Below are 18,210 nucleotides of genomic sequence, written 5' to 3'. Positions count from 1 at the left end.
GGTCAGAATGTGCTCCACTTTGGAAGTTCAGTAGTCAAATAGTCAATATATATATATATATATATATATATATATATATATATATATATATATATATATATATAGTATATATATATATATATCTATATATATATATATATATATATATATATATATATATATATATATATACACTCGTATATGGTGTTAGTACCCTTACTATAAAATTTAGGTCTTAGCTTCCCTTTTGCTCTCTTTGCAGATACACTATGATTTGGGGAGCATATCACTTTCTTCAAGAAAGATATGAAGATGGATATTCACACTTTGCTGAGGCTTATAAATTGATGTCAGAACTGGGGCCACAGCCAGAGTATTGTCAAGTAAATATTGACAAGCTAAAAGGATACTACAGCAGCTGTGCTTCACTTTGTGGGACGGTCAACCCCATTAGAAAAAAGATCACTCTATGACAGATTTCTGTACTCTCTGGGTAATGGATACCAGGTAAGGTTCTGTTTTATTTTTTGTTGTGTATTTACTTGCTTATTTATTTGTTATTATTATTGTTATTGTTTTTTTTAGTTAATTATTTAATTAATTTATTTATTTATTTTTATTTGTGTGTGTGTGATGTGTGTGTGTGTGTGTGTGTGTGTGTGTGTGTGTGTGTGTGTGTGGTGTGTGTGTGCGTGCGTGCACGGCGCGCGTGTGTTTCCACTACTTTCTCTAAGTTTTATCCAACTTAGGCATCTTGTTCCTTCTACATATTGCATAACTTGGATCCTAAACTTCCTCAGCTTCAGGGACACAAGTCTTGGCTTGAAAATCTGAATCAGAAGAATCAGAAGAAATTATAAAAATTAAAATCATAGTGCAGTAATTATAACTGATTTCAATGAGGTCTCTAGTCTTGTTTGCAATTACAAAGAGATATAATTATGGGGTTAAATGAAGAGGTTGACAGAAGGACCACATCAGACAGAGAGAACTGAAACTGTTGATCATGGCACAGTTTTATCCCTACTGACCATTTAGGGACCATGTGATTTCCCATTTGGTGACCTCATCTCTGTCCACAGGTTGGCAACTCCCTGAAGTACATTATACATTTTAGTGTTTCACGTTTCATGAGTGAGCTGTTATGTGAACTCCTGATTTGTGATATAGTACAAGTACACTTAAACATGTTGCCTTCCAGGATTTAGTCAAAGTTCTGTCCGAGGACAATTTGGTATTTGAAATTCCATTATATCTTCGCAAAAATCTTGAATTGGACTTGCAAGCCTGGCCCAAGAAAACTCCTCAAGGACTACTTATGCAGGTAATTTCTTTAAAAAGTTATGTCTTTCATTTAAAAGATTCTTTGCCATTGTCTATAACTTCAGAGTTCTTTATATTAGTTTTGAAAACTGGTAAGGCTCTCATAGATTCTCTCTCTCTCTCTCTCTCTCTCTCTCTCTCTCTCTCTCTCTCTCTCTCTCTCTCTCTCTCTCTCTCTCTCTCTCTCTCTCTCTCTCTCTCTCTCTCTCTCTCTCTCTCTCTCTCTCTCTCTCTCTCTCTCTGGATGTGTGTGTGTGTGTGTGTGTGTGTGTGTGTGTGTGTGTGTGTGTGTGTGTGTGTGAGAGAGAGAGAGAGAGAGAGAGAGAGAGAGAGAGAGAGAGAGAGAAGGGGGGCATGGGGTGGATGTAAGAAGGGAAGGGAGAGAGAGAGAGAGAGAGAAGTTGGGGGCGGGGGCAATCCTGAAGATTGCTAAAATAGAATGAGACTGAATGACAACAAAAATGGATGGAAGGAACATAAATGTGAAGGGGAAGGATAGAGGAAAATGAAAAGGAGTAGGGTACAGGAAAAGAGAATACTTATTTCTCAATACTTCCTGTCTCTCTCTCTCTCTCTCTCTCTCTCTCTCTCTCTCTCTCTCTCTCTCTCTCTCTCTCTCTCTCTCTCTCTCTCTCTCTCTCTCTCTCTCTCTCTTCACTCACTCCTCACCTTTGCTGCTTATATTTATTCTTTCTACTTTCTCCCCATCCTTCCAGCCAAGATCTTCCTTCACCCTCCTTCCACTTCCTTATCCCATGTACTTTCCTTTCCTGGTTATTTCCCTTCCTCTTCTTTTTCCTTTCTTCTCCCTTCCTCTTTAGTCTTGTTTTAAACCTCTGGCCCTCCCTGTCACCTCCCCTCTCCCTTATCCGTCAGAGATAAGGGACAAGGGAGAGGAGGGTAGGAAAGGAGAGAGAGAGAGAGAGAGAGAGAGAGAGAGAGAGAGAGAGAGAGAGAGAGAGAGAGAGAGAGAGAGAGAGAGAGAGTGTGGGATGGAGGGAGGGAGGGAGGGAAGGGAGAGGGAGGTAGGGAAGGGAGAGAGAGAGAGAGAGAGAGAGAGAGAGAGAGAGAGAGAGAGAGAGAGAGAGAGAGAGAGAGAGAGAGAGAGAGAGAGAGAGAGAGAGAGAGAGAGAGAGAGAGAGAGAGAGAGAGAGAGAGAGAGAGAGAGAGAGAGAGAGAGAGAGAGAGAGAATTATTAGCAGTAATATTAATAACAATATTTGTGCATAGTGTACTACTGCTTCAAGTGCACACCTACAGACCTGGGCTTACATACCCAGGTATCTGTACTATGGCTGCATTGGACACAGTAATTATTAGATACATTTTTTTTTTTTTTTTTTTTTTTTTTTTTTTTTTTTTTTTTAGAAAAAAGTGCATCTAATGCACTAGCAAAATATTTCAAAGATTGAATTACTGTCTCCTCCAAATACATAAAAAACCAAGGATATATTTATGAAAACTATAAATTAGTAAAAAATAACAGCTTCTGCTTTGTTTTTTAGTATTTGAAATTAAGTACCTAACTTTGTTCAAGAACTGAATTATGGTATGGCAGCCAAAGCAATTATGAGTTCAAAAATCTGTTCGAAAAGGGAGGCGTTCGGTAACCAAAGTTCCACTGTATTTCCTAATGCATTCATGAACAGTTTTGTTGGAAAATAACCTATTGAGTGATTTGCCAAACACTACTAAAGTTATTTCATGGTAAAGTTACCTTATGGACAATGACTTTTGACTGGTAATAGCAGTGAAGGTGTATGGGTGGAGACATAATAAACTGCAATATTTGTGAGTCCATTATAGCTGTTAGATAACAAATCCAAAAAGGTTAAACTTTACACTACTTTGTTACTTTAAAAGGTATTGAGGTTACCAGCAAACACTTTTTGTGAATGGCAGTGGAAAGTGTGTGGTGTTTCAAGACAACATAGTGGTGATTGTGAGCCTTGAGGTGCTGTAGTAAGATTGAGGATGTTGTTCCTCATATGGAAATGTATTTTCTACTATATTTACAAGCTGATTTGAAGGTGCTGCTTCTGTCTGGAAGGGCAAAAAAGCTTGTTCACTACTGATGATGATTCAGATGCTATTTTATGGTTTAAATTCCAAAAAGTGAGACACATCAATTTGTGCACAGGTTTGTGATAGTTGACTTTTTGCACAGTTCTCATTTCCCACACCTGAATGATGTCATTTTCCAGTCAGTAATGTAGATGAAATTTATCAGGCAACTTTGACAACAACCACTTTTCATTACTGTACAACTGTAATAATTTGATACAAGCACACTTCATATCCTTACAAATCAGTTCATAACATGTCACTATGGTACTTTTCAGTGCTGTCAAGAACACACTGTAAGGATTATTTAGACTGTAGGACTTGTAACTGTTATATACACATTTGAGTGTATAATATATCATATATAATAATATGAATATTTCAGGTACAGACTCTCAACACCATTCGATGTGTACTGGAAGGAGAATCATGGAACAGTGGCTACCCCCTTCACTTGGCACAGTCTGGGAAATCAGGGGTTCAGTTTTTGATTCAGGTAAGAGAATATTGAAATATCCCTCGTTACAGTTCCTCTAGAACAGGTTCTCAATCTTTTTGTTCCTCTGTACCCCTTAGACATTTTTATGGGTTCCCTTGTACCCATAAATAAATTAATAATAAAAAAAGATGGAATTGTAATATTTTGATATAATTTTATTATGAAATTTGTAGACGTAGACACAATACTGCATCACATACATCACATACATATCTTTCTTTTTATTATCCATGATGATCATTATATCCTGTACCTGATCCTTTCAGGCACAGTACAGATTGCAGCCACAGTTAGTTCCATAATAGTGAAAAACCAAATGGTATTCACTCTACTCCTGATATAATTTAGATTTAAGTTTTGCTTACTAAAATGAGAAAATTGTAAAAAACACAACATTGTGCAATCTGACTGTAGATTACTACACCATGTATTGCACAGTAGTTGTTATTCTCTAAGATCCAATGTACCCCCTGAAAAGTGCAAATGTACCACTGGGGGTACATGTACCCCCAGGTTGGGAACCCCTGCTCTAGAAGTTTGCAATTAGATTCTTTGTGCATGAAATTTTTGCAAATAATGCTTGTTTACTCTTGGAAATGCATCTTTAGATATTCTGTATAACTTGATTTTGTTCCATATCTACTGCTGTCTTGATATTTAACCCACCAGTCTGTGTGCATCTTAGGGAAGGAAATGAAACGTAAGCTTATGAGTGGTTGTTAGGGCCTACCAGTGATAGACCTAGTGTTTTTTTTTTTTTTTTTTTTTACCAGCCAAGAAAAACAAAATAGGAAGAGAAAAAAAAAAAAGGTCCACAGAGGTGCTGGTTCTTAAACAGAATCAGAAACATTTAGCAAAAATTTGAGGATGAATGCTGTGAAACCTCCCTCTTGAAAGAGTTTAAGTCATAGGAAGGAGGAAATACAGAAGCAGGCAAGTGTACAGATACTGATTTCACCTACAGTATGTTTGAAAATTCAAGATTTTATTTATTTTCAGGCATTAGCAGCAAAGTTCTCAAAATTCAACAACTCACACAAAGAAAGACTGCGCATGTTCATAATGGCCGTAAGTATTGCCTCAGACATATCTGAGACCCTCATTCCTGCAATCAGAGCTTGTCCTCCAATCAAAGCTCTGTTCTCACAGGAAGAATTGCTTTTGATGTGGCCTAAGTATGAAGAATCACATCAAGTTTATCAATCAGGTGAGAAGTAGTTTATGCATCTGATGATTGCATCATGATGGGCTTACTGAGTGGTGTATTGTGAGCAGATATATGCATTGCATCCACTTATCAAGCATCATTCCTTTGCTATTTAGATTGAAGCAAGCAATAAGTACTCTTTGCAACTTTACAGTCAAATCATAAATTTAACTATTTATATATCATGCCAGGTATCCCAAATGAGATGGCCCAGACATCACATATTCTCACACACACACACACACACACACACATCATTCACACTCTTAGCTCCTTCAGTCCATGGTGGAAAGAGACAGTCTTGTAACCCACCGTACTACAAGACTTTGTGGCAGAGGCTCAGAATACTGCCACTACATTCCATGCATGTCATAAGAGGCAACTAAAAGGGACAGAATAAGAGGGCTAGGAATTTACTTCTCTGTATGATGGTCTCATGAACAGACAAGAGAACAGATAGATGGTAAATGCTGTCATGGGAATGATATTAGGATAATATATAAAAGGTATTCCACATGGCTCTGTTCTATTGCTCACCATATTCCTGTTATTCATAAATGATCTTCTCAGCCAAATTAATTGTCTCATCCATTGTTACTCAGATAACTTTGTCCTGCATTTCACATTGTCATTTACCAGCCACCTAAGTAAGTAAGTTCATACAGAGAAGCCACAAAATGCCTTACTTCTGATCTTTCTATTATTTCAAATGAAAAGATTGTTTGAAGGCTATCAGAACATCTTTCCTAATTGATATTTCATCTATTTGTAGCAGACCCAAATAGCCTGAATGACATAATATGGGAGCTGATTCATTCCTACAATCCAGAAGTACTGAAAAAATGCTGTGATGCTTTATAAAACTACATTACCTCCTAGACAAGACATACCAAAAAAGGAAATTCCAGAACTCAATACTAAAGTAAGATATTTTTTGCAGTATGTTCATAAAACTATCTACATGACAATTTCAGATTGACATAATATGTAAACTGCAAATTTCAAATTGACATGATTTGACAATTATGTTTGCACTTGCAGTGTAAAAGCTAAAGAGAAATACCTATCCTAAACCAAAGTAAATCAAGTATTGGACATTTTTTCCTGAAACTTACATCAGGGTTCAGTGATCTTCACTTTTTTCCTTTTCTTAACTTTGCAGTGGGAAATGCCCATACCCATATACAACACCTTGATGAAATTGCCACAAACACCTCAAAGAGAACTGGTGTTTTTATGCATTGCAAAGGCTGTGGAACTTGCTCAGGCAAAGGTAAGTCTGAATCATTGGTCATGGATGATGCTGATTTTTGTAGTCAAGAACTCTTGCTACCCATCACATTAATGATATATTCTTTTTCCAAGATCCACAATACTGTACATGTAATCAGCATCTTACCAAGATCATTTAGTTGATAATAATGTGCTGATTGCTAGATGGTCTCTCAAGCTATTATTAGTTATTTATATTTATGTACATTATCAGTAAACAAATATAACAAATGAACAAAACAATAACAAATTTGAAAGTTACAGAACATTACCTGAAGCAGGTACTGAAATAAGGATTACTAACAAACTGTGGTGATCAGAAATTTGACATCTTAACATTTTGCTTGCAGCTTGCATTCCCAGTCATGTAACATGCATTTCCACCTGTTGTGTATTTACCACTAGTGGTATATACAGATACTTAAAAAAAAAAGTATATTTTTAATTCTCTCTCTCTCTCTCTCTCTCTCTCTCTCTCTCTCTCTCTCTCTCTCTCTCTCTCTCCTCTCTCTCTCTCCTCTCTCTCTCTCTCTCTCTCTCTCTCTCTCTCTCTCATAGGATATCACTTGATTCATATTATCCAAAATTCATATTAAAGTCTAACCAATATAAGTTACTAATTTTTATTCATCTTAATGAAAGTAATCTTCTTTTTGCTGGAATTTGAACTGAAACAATACTTAAGATATTTATTTTGTAGTTATAAAATTATAGTTTCAATAATTATAAATCATTCTTGGCTGCAAACAAAGTTTACCAGAAAAAAAACATACAATTTATTGTCAGTTTTTTCATTTGGAAAGCTATTAATGAAAAGTCATCTTCCATGACTTTGGTATTAATTATCAATAATTATTTAACTTGCATATATTCTGCACATTCTTTTTAATTTTTGCTACCCCAAGAGTAATATTTCATTTATGAAAACTAGTCTTACCATTCAGTAAGGGATGTAAGAATGGAAGAATCATTATGAGAGTTAATACTTACTGCTTCTTCGCCAAAATTTTGACTGAACTAGTTGTCAGATAGCTACTGCAGTTTTTATCATAGTCATCCACAATTTCATTGACTATGATACTTAAAGGCAGGGGTCCCCAAACTTTTAAACTATTGACTCCTTCATGTAATCCTTGATTTCTCATCAACCCTTAGGCTTGTACAAAAAAAAAAAAAATATTAATAATAATTAAGTAGATGTGCAGTCTCCATATACATTAATAAGGGAAATTGCATATCAGACCCTGCTTTCCATTTATAGTGGTACTTTGGTATATGTCTGCTTCGGAATAAGTCCAATTTGGTGTGCATCCTGTTTGGACACAAAAAAATTTGCTTGGTATGAGCTTTATTTGGAATACGACTCATGTGGCAGAACTTGTTTGGATCAAAATGAGTGATGACACTACATGCTACTCTTGTTTACCTCTCTCAAGACAAAGTTACGACTGCCTACAAGCAGTGTTGCCAGGCTGGTGAGTCTCAACCAGGTCCAGATAGGAAAAAGAAACAGAAAAGAGAAAGATAAAAACACCAGAATTTCAGAATCCTTAAGTTTATTGGAAGAGGACTCTCCTTCCAAAAAATAACATCTCCTCCTCCCCTCTCAGCATCATCCTAGTAGGCATTCAACTCTTCTCAGCAAGGTAAAGTGAGGTTAAATTTTTATTTATTTCATCTAATTACTATTGTACTTACTGTATTTTACAGCATATAAGGCACACCTTTTTTCATAAAAATGGCTCAAAAAATCAAACTGCATCTTATTTGCGAATGTAAGGCCTCCAGTAGATTAATTTTGAAATTTCCTTCACCCATACACTCAAAGATTTACACCACCACATTATAGGCAAGGGTGCTATATCATATTTTTCAACTATAATATGATGTAAGGAAATGTTGAAAATGAAAATGCGGCCCTGTTCAGTGATGCGCCAAGTGTGTTGTTTACATCTCGGCAGCTGGGTTGCGTTCTTTGCTTGCCTCTGTGACTAGGCTACTACCTCTGTTTTATTACTGCAGTCATGTAGGATATTTTTACTATTGTGATTGCTTGCATTTTGTTATTTGTGCCACATGGTGTAACCATTAGAAATGCTCCAAATGATGTGATCTACAACTTGAGCATGATAGTAAGTGCTTTGGGTGTATTGTGTTAAACAGCACTAGAAGCATATGTATTTTAGTATTAAGCAGTGTTTAAATTATTTCATACAATCACATCAATGTACTGTATGATATGCCAATAACAATAGGATTTTTTCATGGGAATGGATTAATCATTTCCCTTTATTTCTTGTGGGAAAAGTTTGTTTGGTATATGTCCTGTCAGGTATAAGTCCAAGGATCTGGAGCAGATTAAGGACATATACCGAGGTACCATTGTACATCAGTAAAGGAAACTGCATACCAAGCTCAGCAAAACTATTGTTCTGTATACCCTTGCTCCCTTGTGAATATTGCTCATTAGATATAGGGGAACAAAAAGGAAAATATATTTACCATTATTGTGGAAATCATAAGCAATGTACTACAAAGTACTGAATATAATGTTGGTATTCAACATAAAAGTGTAAAATTAAATTCATAGAAAAAAATAAATAAATAACCTACCTTCTTAAATGTGAAGGATGTGTTTGCTAAACATGAGCAAGGGCATTGATATTTGGTTGGTGATGGGTGAGTTTCAGTCATAAATCACTACACTCTTCCAGGTTCAGTCTGTTCATCTGCTTTGTTAGAACTGCATTTGTGTGGCTTAAAACCAGCTTCATCATGTAGGAACTTGGGAATGCAAGTTCAAATAGCTTAACTGCTGCACTAAGCTTGGGGTATTTAGTAGAAGTATTTCCATTACTCTAGTACTCATTGAGGGTTTTACTTCTGAACAATGATTTAGCCTCAAGAACCACACACATATCATTGAGATCATCATCTGAGTGAGATTCAATGACTGCATTTTCTGTTTCCAAATTAAATAGTATAATGATCCAGTCAAGTATGTGCATTTTCTCCAGATCCTCGAAACATACTTTAAGGTCTTCCTTTATTTTTCAAGGTGATTTATGTATATCTCCAAACCACAATCTGAAATGTTTTCATCTTCTCTGAGTTGCTGCAAGTTTGAAAATATTTAAAATCTTTTACATCCCAATGAAAATTTAAATAGCCTTGTTTTGATTTAGAAGCCCATTAGGATTGTTTGAGCTTGAATAATTGTAACATCTTTACCTTGCAGACGTTTCTGTACTTCATAAAATTTTGAATGTAGTTCTCAAATAGAAGAGACAGTTCTTACACATTTTCAGCTTGGTATATAGTGATGGGTCCACATCCTTAAGAAACTCTACAGTTAAGTCATACAAGTCAATAAGTCTTTGCAAGGTATAACTTCTTGACAACCATCTTACCTTCATGTGCAAAAATAATTGGTTTACAGTTTCATAACTTTTTCATATAACATTGCAGACAGTTGAAAATTGAAATGATATGTTTTAATTTCATTGACTGATACAAACTTTTAAGGCATCATGCAGTTTACCTCTGAGTTTCATGGCAACAAGACTGTCTCTATGTACACCAATCAAAAAATTTTTATCTTTATGGCATGTTACAATATAACACAACACAAGGGGTATGGTGCAAGATTGGTAGCCCTGCTATGCTAAGCACTGGGGGATTTGTGACTGGTGACTGGGGGGAAGCAGATATCTATTTTAAATATTTGTAGATGAGGATATTTTTAGCCATCTAGAGTTTTATCCACAGACAATTGAAATCTTAAGATATTACAGTAAAATCCCTCTCATCCAGCATTTGAGTATCCAGCAGCTTCAAGTATCCAGCACATTTTTCCCCGAGCCTTAAAATCAATAAAAAATCAATGTGTACTCATAAAATCAATTAAAATTCCCACGTGAGGCATACTTTATCCCCTCGCCACTAGAGCGCGCTGCTTCACACCACCCGTGGCCCATTGCACTGTGTTTACTCAGTGACTCAGTCCCGTGTGTGCACTGTTTATCGCCTGATGCCTTCATCATGCCTAAAGTTGTAGAAAAGAGGAAGCGTGTTGTGCTTACACATAAGCAGCTGATCAGATCAGCTGCTGATTAAGATCAGCTGATCTTTGTTATGGTAAGATGCGTGAGTGTAGGGTGGTGATTGTGGACATAATTTCACTTCTATTCAAGTATCCGGCATGTCGGCGGTCCCGTTGATGGATAAGAGGGATTTTACTGTAATCAAAAAATGGATTTAAAACATTGTTTTTAATAAGTTTTTTGACAGTTGAAGTACATGGTGATGATATTCGTTCTCAAAAACCATTGTTATCAATTCTAATTCTTTATAAAAGTTGCTACAAACATCAGAAATGTAAAGTATCAGGCCATGAAAGTGCGCTAACTTGACATCTCTCTCTCTCTCTCTCTCTCTCTCTCTCTCTCTCTCTCTCTCTCTCTCTCTCTCTCTCTCTCTCTCTCTCTCTCTCTCTCTCTCTCTCTCTCTCTCTCTCTCTCCTACTTTTTTCTCTTATTTTTCTTTCATCTTCTATCTTCTATCTTCTATCTTCTATCTATCTGGAACTCCCTGCCTGCTTCTGCATTTCCACCTTCCTATGACTTGAATTCCTTCAAGAGGGATGTTTCAAGACACTTATCCATCAATTTTTGACCACTGCTTTGACCCTTTTTTGGGACTGGCATTTCAGTGGACATTTTTTTTATTAGATTTTTGTTGCCCTTGGCCAGTGTCCTTCCTACATAAAAAAAAAAAAAAAAAATCATCATCATCATCATCTTCATCATTTATCATTATCTCTTTCTATCATAATATTTTTCTATCATCATCTTTTCTATCATGTATCATCATCTGTTCTACCATCATATATCTTCATCTGTTCATCTGTCATCATCATTATTTTATTTTATTTTTTTATTTTATTTTATTTATTTATTTTATTTTATTTATTTTTTATTTATTTATTTATTTATTTATTTATTTTTTTTTTTTTTTTTTTTTTGTTGAAGGGGTACCAGCCAAGGGCCACAAAAATTGCAACACACAAAAAAAAAAAGTTTCATTGAGGTCCTGGTCCCAGTCAGAAATTTTAGAGAGATCAGAAGTTAGGCCTTCTGTGGCTTCCCTGCATGAACTGTTTACTTCCTGAAGGATTGGACATCAACAAAAAGACATTGAAAAGTGCAAAGTGGTATCATCAGTATAGGAGTGGATAGGACAAGAAGTTTGATTAGATCATTGATGAATAATAGGAAGAGAGTGGGTGATAGGATAGAACCCTGAGGAATGCCATTGTTAACAGATTTAGAAGAAGAACAGTGACTGTCTACCACAGCAGCAATAGAACAGTCAGAAAGGAAACTTGAGATGAAGTTAAAGAGAGAAGAATAGAAACAGTAAGAGGGTAGTTTGGAAATCAAAACTTTGTGCCAGACTTATCAAAAGCTTTTGATATGTCTAAGGCAACAGCAAAAGTTTCACCAAAATCTCTAAAAGAGACTCAGTAAGGAAAGCCAAAAAATCATCAGTAGAGTAACTTTGATGAACCCATACTGGCTATCGGATAGAAGGTTGTGAAGTGATAGATGTTTAAGAATCTTCCTGTTGAGGATAGATTCAAAAATTTTAGATAGGAAGGAAATTAAAGCAATAAGATGGTAGTTTGAGGGATTAGAATGGTCACCATTTTTAGGAACAGGCTGAATGTAGGCAAACTTCCTGCAAGAAGGAAGGTAGATGTTGACAGACAGTTGAAAGAGTTTGACTAGGCAAGGTGCAAGCATGGAGGCACAGTTTCAGAGAGCAATAGGAGGGACCCCATCAGGTCCATAAGCCTTTTGAGGGTTTAGGCTAGCAAGGGCATGGAAAACATCATTGCAAAGGATTTTAATAGGCAGCAAGAAGGAGAGGGAGCAACAAGCACTGAATCATCCAAGGTAGAGTTTTTAGCAAAGGTTTGAGCAAAGTGTTCAGCTTTAGAAACAGATGAGTTTGCAGTGGTACCATCAGATCAAAATAAGGGGAAAAGATGAAGAAGTTAAATTATTGGAGATGTTAGATCTTGAAAGATTTTGACACTTTATTAATGAAGGAGTTTTTGGCTAGTTAGAAAACAGACTTGACATGATTGTGGGCTGCAGTATAAAGCACACGAGATTCAGGTGATGGAAGGCTCGGTTACCCTTTGTGGGCCACCTCTCTGTCATGTATAGCACAAGAACAGGCTGTGTTAAACTAAGGTTTGGAAGGTTTAAGTTGATTTTTTTTTTTTTTTTTTTTTTTTTTTTATGTAGGAGGGACACTGGCCAAGGGCAACAAAATCCAATAAAAAAACAAAGGCCCACTGGGATGCCAGTCACTGAATAGTGTCTAAAGCAATAGTAAAATATTGAAGGATAAGTGTCTTGAAACCTTCCTCATGAAGGAATTCAAGTCATAGGAAGGTGGAAATACAGAAGCAGGCAGGGAGTTTCAGAGTTTACTAGAGAAAGAGATGAATGACTGAGAATACTGTTTCAACTCTTGCATTAGAGAGGTAGACAGAATACAGGTGAGAGAAAGAAGAAAGTCTTGTGCTGCAAGGCCACGGGAGGAGGGGAGGCATGCAGTTAGCAAGATCAGAAGAGCAGTTAGCATGAAAGTAGTGGTAGAAGACAGCTAGAGATGCAACATTGCAGTGATGAGAGAGAGGCTGAAGACAGTCAGTTAGAGGAGAGGGGTTGATGAGACGAAAAGCTTTCGATTCCACCCTGTCTAGAAGAGAGGTAGGAGTGGAATCCCCCCAGACATGTGAAGCATACTCCATACATGGACAAATAAGACTCCTGTACAGAGTAACCAGCTGAAAGGGTGAGAAAAACTGACAGAGATGTCTCAGAATGCCTAACTTCATAGAAGCTGTTTTTAGCTAGAGATGAGATGTGAAGTTTCCAGTTTAGATTATAAGAAAAGGACAGACTGAGGATGTTCAGTATAGAGGAGGGGGACAGTTGAGTGTCATTGAAGAGGGATAGTTGTCTAGAAGGTTGTATTGAGTTGATAGATGGAGGAATTGAGTTTTTTGAGGCATTGAACAATAATAAGATTCCTCTGCCCCAATCAGAAATTTTAGAGAGATCAGGCATTCTGTGGCTTCCCTGCATAAACTATTTACTTCCTGAAGGGTTGGACATCTACAAAAAGATGTGGAAAAGTGCAGAGTAGTATCATCAGCATAAGAGTGGATAGTACAAGAAGTTTGGTTTAGAAGATCATTAATGAATAATAGGAAGAGTGGGTGACATGACAGAACCCTGAGGAACACCACTGTTAATAAATTTAGAAGAACAGTGACCATCTACCACAGCAGCAATAGAATGATCAGAAAGGAAACTTGAGGTGAAGCTACAGAGAGAAGGATAGAATACATAGGTTAGTTTAGAAGTCAAAGCTTTGTGCCAGACTCTATCAAAAGCTTTTGATATGTCTAAGACAACAGGAAAAGTTTCACCAAAATCTCTAAAAGAGGATGACCAAGACTCAGTAAAGAAAGCCAGATCACCAGTAGAGTGGCCTTGACAGAACCCATACTTGCGATCAGATAGAAGGTTGTGAAGTGATAGATGTTTAAGAATCTTCCTATTGAGGATAGATTCAAAAACTTTAGATAGGCAGGAAATTAAAACAATAGGACGGTAGTTTGAGGGATTAGAACAGTCACCCTTTTTAGAAACAGGCTGAATGTAGACAAACTTCCAGCAAGAAGTAAAGGTAGGTAGATGTTGACAGACAGAGTTGAAAGAGTTTTACTAGGCAAGGTGCAAGCACAGAGGCACAGTTTCAGAGAACAATAGGAGGGACCCAGGCAGGTCCATAAACCTTCCAAGGGTTTAGGCCAGCGAGGGCATGGAAAACATCATTGTGAAGAATTTTAATAGGTAGTATGAAGTAGTCAAAGAGCAGAACAAGGTCTGAATCATCCAAGGTAGAGTTTTTAGCAAAGGTTTAAGTGAAGAGTTCAGCTCTAGAGATAGATGTGATAGCAGTGATGCCATCTGGTTGAAATAAAGGAGGGAAAGAAGAAGCAAAGTTTTTGGAGGTGTTTTTGGGTAGGTGCCAGAAGTCACAAGGAGAGTCAGATTTTGAAAGATTTTGACACCTTTTATTAATGAAGGAGTTTTTGGCTAGTTGGAGAACAGACATGGCATGGTTCCTGGCAGAATTATAAGGCACATGAGATTCTGGTGATGGAGGACTCAAGTACCTTTTGTGGGCCACCTCTCTATCATGTATAGCACGAGAACCTGCTGTGTTAAACCAAGGTTTGGAAGGTTTATGTCAAGAAAGAGTGAGGAATGTATGCCTCCATGCCAGACATTATCACCTCTGTTATATGCTCAGCACACAGAGACAGGTCTCTGACACAGAAACAGTAGTCATTCCAAGAAAAATCAGCAAAATACCTCCTCAGGTCCCCCCCAACTAGCAGAGGCAAAACGCCAGAGGCACCTCCGCTTCAGGGGATTCTGAGGAGGAATTGGAGCATTAGGACAAGATACAGATATGAGATTGTGATCAGGGGAGGCCAACAAAGAAGATAGGTTAACACCATAGGCAAAAGAATTAGAGGTTAGGAAAAGATCAAGAATGTTGGGCATATCTCCAAGACGGTTAGGAGTACAAGTAGGGTGTTGCAACAGTTGCCCAAGGTTGTGGAGGATAGCAAAGTTAAAGGTTAGCTCACCAGGTTGGTCAGTGAAGAGAGAGGAAAGCCAAAGCTGGTGGTGAACATTGAAGTCTCCAAAAATGGAGATCTCTGCAAAAGGGAAGAAGTTAGAATGTGCTTCACTTTGGAAGTTAAGTAGTTAAAGAATTTCTTATAGTTAGAGGAGTTAGATGAGAGGTATACAACACAGATAAATTTAGTTTGAGTGTGACTATAGTCATAGCCAGATGATGGAAAACTTGGAAGATTCAAGAGCGTGGGCATGAGAGCTGGTTAAGTCATTGCACACACAGATGCAACATCCAGCTTTGGATTGAAAATGAGGATAACAAATGTAGGAGGGAACAGAAAAGGAGCTACTGTCAGTTGCCTCAGCTTCTATCATCTTTTTCTTCTTTTGTGATGTGCAGAACAATCCAAGTTAGTGACTGATGGCTGGGACTGTGGTAAACGGGCTTTATCCATAATGCAATCACTGCATTTTTAGTAGGCATTGTGCACCAAGGCCTGCCTGATCCATGTCTATGCAAGGTTTCCCATATTTCGGTGTAGTGCCATATTCAGCAGGCAACATTGGGCATGGATACACCTACCTGCCTAGTAAATTACACTGTTACTGAAGCCCACATCGCATAGTGTGGTGATTACTACACATGGTATTCTGTGAGGTCATTATCTTCAGATGCAGCTTTGTTTTAATAAGAATATAATGGTTACTACTATTTGTTTTGAAGCTCCATTTCCATGCATGTTTTGTTCCCAAGTGACACACTCCATTATTTGTCTCAATACTAGTTCATGTATTTTTATTGCTTATAAAAATGTCAGCTTTTGATATCAAAACTACAAATGGCCCTGACATTTATCAACCCCTTAGATGGTTCCATCGACCCCTTGGGGTTGATATCAACCACTTTGGAGACCCTTGTATTAAAGTGTCTTTTCTTGGTCTAAGCCAGCAACAAGTAGCTGCTTGTGCACTTAATCTTAAGTGCAAAACCAAGTAAGTCTTGATTAGCCAATCAAAAAATAAGCATTCAATCAGTGCCAGGATTGCTCCAGAGTTTGTTTGGAAAGAGTAAAGAGCCATGTTTGATTGCAATGGCCTGACTTCATAGCTAATTAATCTACAAAACACTGCAGCAAGTTTTCGTTGAAGACAGCTTCACAACAAATCAATTTGCTCATACCATGAAGCAAAGCCGTAAGTTTTTTGTAGTCTTAAATTCTACATGTAGTGTTTTCCCTTATCAGTTCTTGAGACACTATATAAAGAAGGGGTTCCTAGCTCCCTCACTCCATCCCCTTTAGTTTTCTCTTGCAACATGTAGGGAATACAGTGACAGTATTCTTTTTACCCGTCACAAAAGCTAAGAATGTGAGTGATGTGTGTGTGTGTGTGTGTGTGTGTGTGTGTGTGTGTGTGTGTGTGTGTGTGTGTGTGTGTGTGGTGCTTTGTCTGGGCCACTCCATATGTGATTGCCATCCTGTTATATACATAGATAGATAAATAGATAGATAGATAGATAGTCTTAAATTTAGGTTTAGTGCATGCGAAAAGAGAAAGAGAGGAAGTACAAAAAAAGAAAGAAGGCTGCAGATAGTTTTAGCAGTAACAATAATTTGTAGCAACTGTATTGAATGAGTGCAAACAGAGCCTTAGAGGCATGTATGAGTTTAGGCAGGAGTCATAAGAGCCTATAAGAAATTTTGATTTGTGACATGCTAACTCTTGAAGTGGTTTGTTTTCAGATCTTTATGGAATCCTCTTTAGATGTTGGATGGTCAATAGGTAGGAGAGTGGCATCACATTATGAGTTAAACAATTACTGTAATCAGTGTTATGCAGTTATGCATTTAGCTTTATCTTTCCAGAGCTTCAGGAGTTCATTAAGTCTTTTAGAAGAAGCCAGTAGCCATGCAGCGAAACTCCCAGGAAGAGAAACTGGTCGCCTTTGTAAACTCTTGATATGGATGTTACTTATGACCAAGATTCAGCATTGTATTCATGAATTACCCTGTGTTGATAGTGAGTATGAGTACCCTTTTGGCAATAGTCACTCTGTCTTCAATATTTTCTTTTAGTATCTGAAAATACTACTCTCTCTCTCTCTCTCTCTCTCTCTCTCTCTCTCTCTCTCTCTCTCTCTCTCTCTCTCTCTCTCTCTCTCTCTCTCTCTCTCTCTCTCTCTCTCTCTCTCTCTCTCTCTCTCTCTCTCTCTCTCTCTCTCTCACACACACACACACACACACACAAACACACACACACACACACACACACACACACACACACACACACACACACACACACACACACACACACACACACACACACTGCCTTTAGCTTAGTGATAACATCCTTGCCCCTAAAGTCACAAAGATTTTTGTCAATTAGTGAGCAGCTGTCATCTTCTTTCAATTAGACAATGTGACAGATGTGAGTTATGTGAAAGCTGTCAGTCTTACCCATAGATCACACTGTATGACTTGAAAGCTTCTTAAGTCTTTGAGAGGGTACTTGGTAATCATGATTCCAGCACATGATCCTTGAGACTGAGTGAATTAAATGCATACACAGTTTGAAGGTTTGTTGGCCATTTTCTTCTATCAAGCCATAATCATTTATCACTCTGAAGTACTGTATGCCCTATCTGCTTGCTCATAAGTGAAAATGGGTCTAATTATTCTCCACCAGATTTAAACTCAGGCCTCTTTTGTGTTGTAAGTTTGCCTATATCTGTACCACTAGATGCTCTAAAAGTTTAGTCACTAATAGATTAGTTTAGATGTTTGTAGTACTCTTGGTAAAGTATTTTAGTACCGGATTTTATAATTATATATATATATATATATATATATATATATATATATATATATATATATATATATATATATATATATATATATATATATAAAGAAAACCACTTGAGTATGTGAAATTTTCTGGTTTCAGTCATGAGAACTTTTTTTTTTTCTCCAGGTAATGTAATGAGCGAGCTGACAAGTGAGGCCCGGCAATGCCTTAGTGCACACAGTGGAAGGGATGGCATTGCTCCTTGGACTGGTGTAAATAACTGGTACTTTAAACTTATACTTTTTCTTTTGCATCATGATAATTTATATTAGTATTTTATTATTCAT

The 18,210-nt window shown here is 37.1% G+C and overlaps 1 protein-coding gene across 1 annotated transcript in view; it reads left to right on the top strand.

Annotated features, from left to right (window-relative positions):
• LOC135100977 (uncharacterized) overlaps window positions 1-18,210 on the top strand; it is a 45,938-nt gene that overhangs the window by 26 nt on the left and 27,702 nt on the right. The window contains 11 exon segments of the mRNA XM_064004594.1: window position 1; window positions 242-256; window positions 258-413; window positions 415-486; window positions 1,181-1,303; window positions 3,752-3,862; window positions 4,865-5,072; window positions 5,915-5,994; window positions 6,235-6,345; window positions 16,945-17,098; window positions 18,050-18,146. The exon segment at window position 1 is cut by the window's left edge and continues 26 nt beyond it. Of these exon segments, the coding sequence (XP_063860664.1) occupies window position 1; window positions 242-256; window positions 258-413; window positions 415-486; window positions 1,181-1,303; window positions 3,752-3,862; window positions 4,865-5,072; window positions 5,915-5,994; window positions 6,235-6,345; window positions 16,945-17,098; window positions 18,050-18,146 (1,128 nt within the window).

This window comes from Scylla paramamosain, chromosome 5, assembly GCF_035594125.1.
Source record: "Scylla paramamosain isolate STU-SP2022 chromosome 5, ASM3559412v1, whole genome shotgun sequence".
Lineage (NCBI taxonomy): Eukaryota > Metazoa > Arthropoda > Malacostraca > Decapoda > Portunidae > Scylla > Scylla paramamosain.
This window is presented reverse-complemented; position numbering and strand designations above follow the sequence as displayed.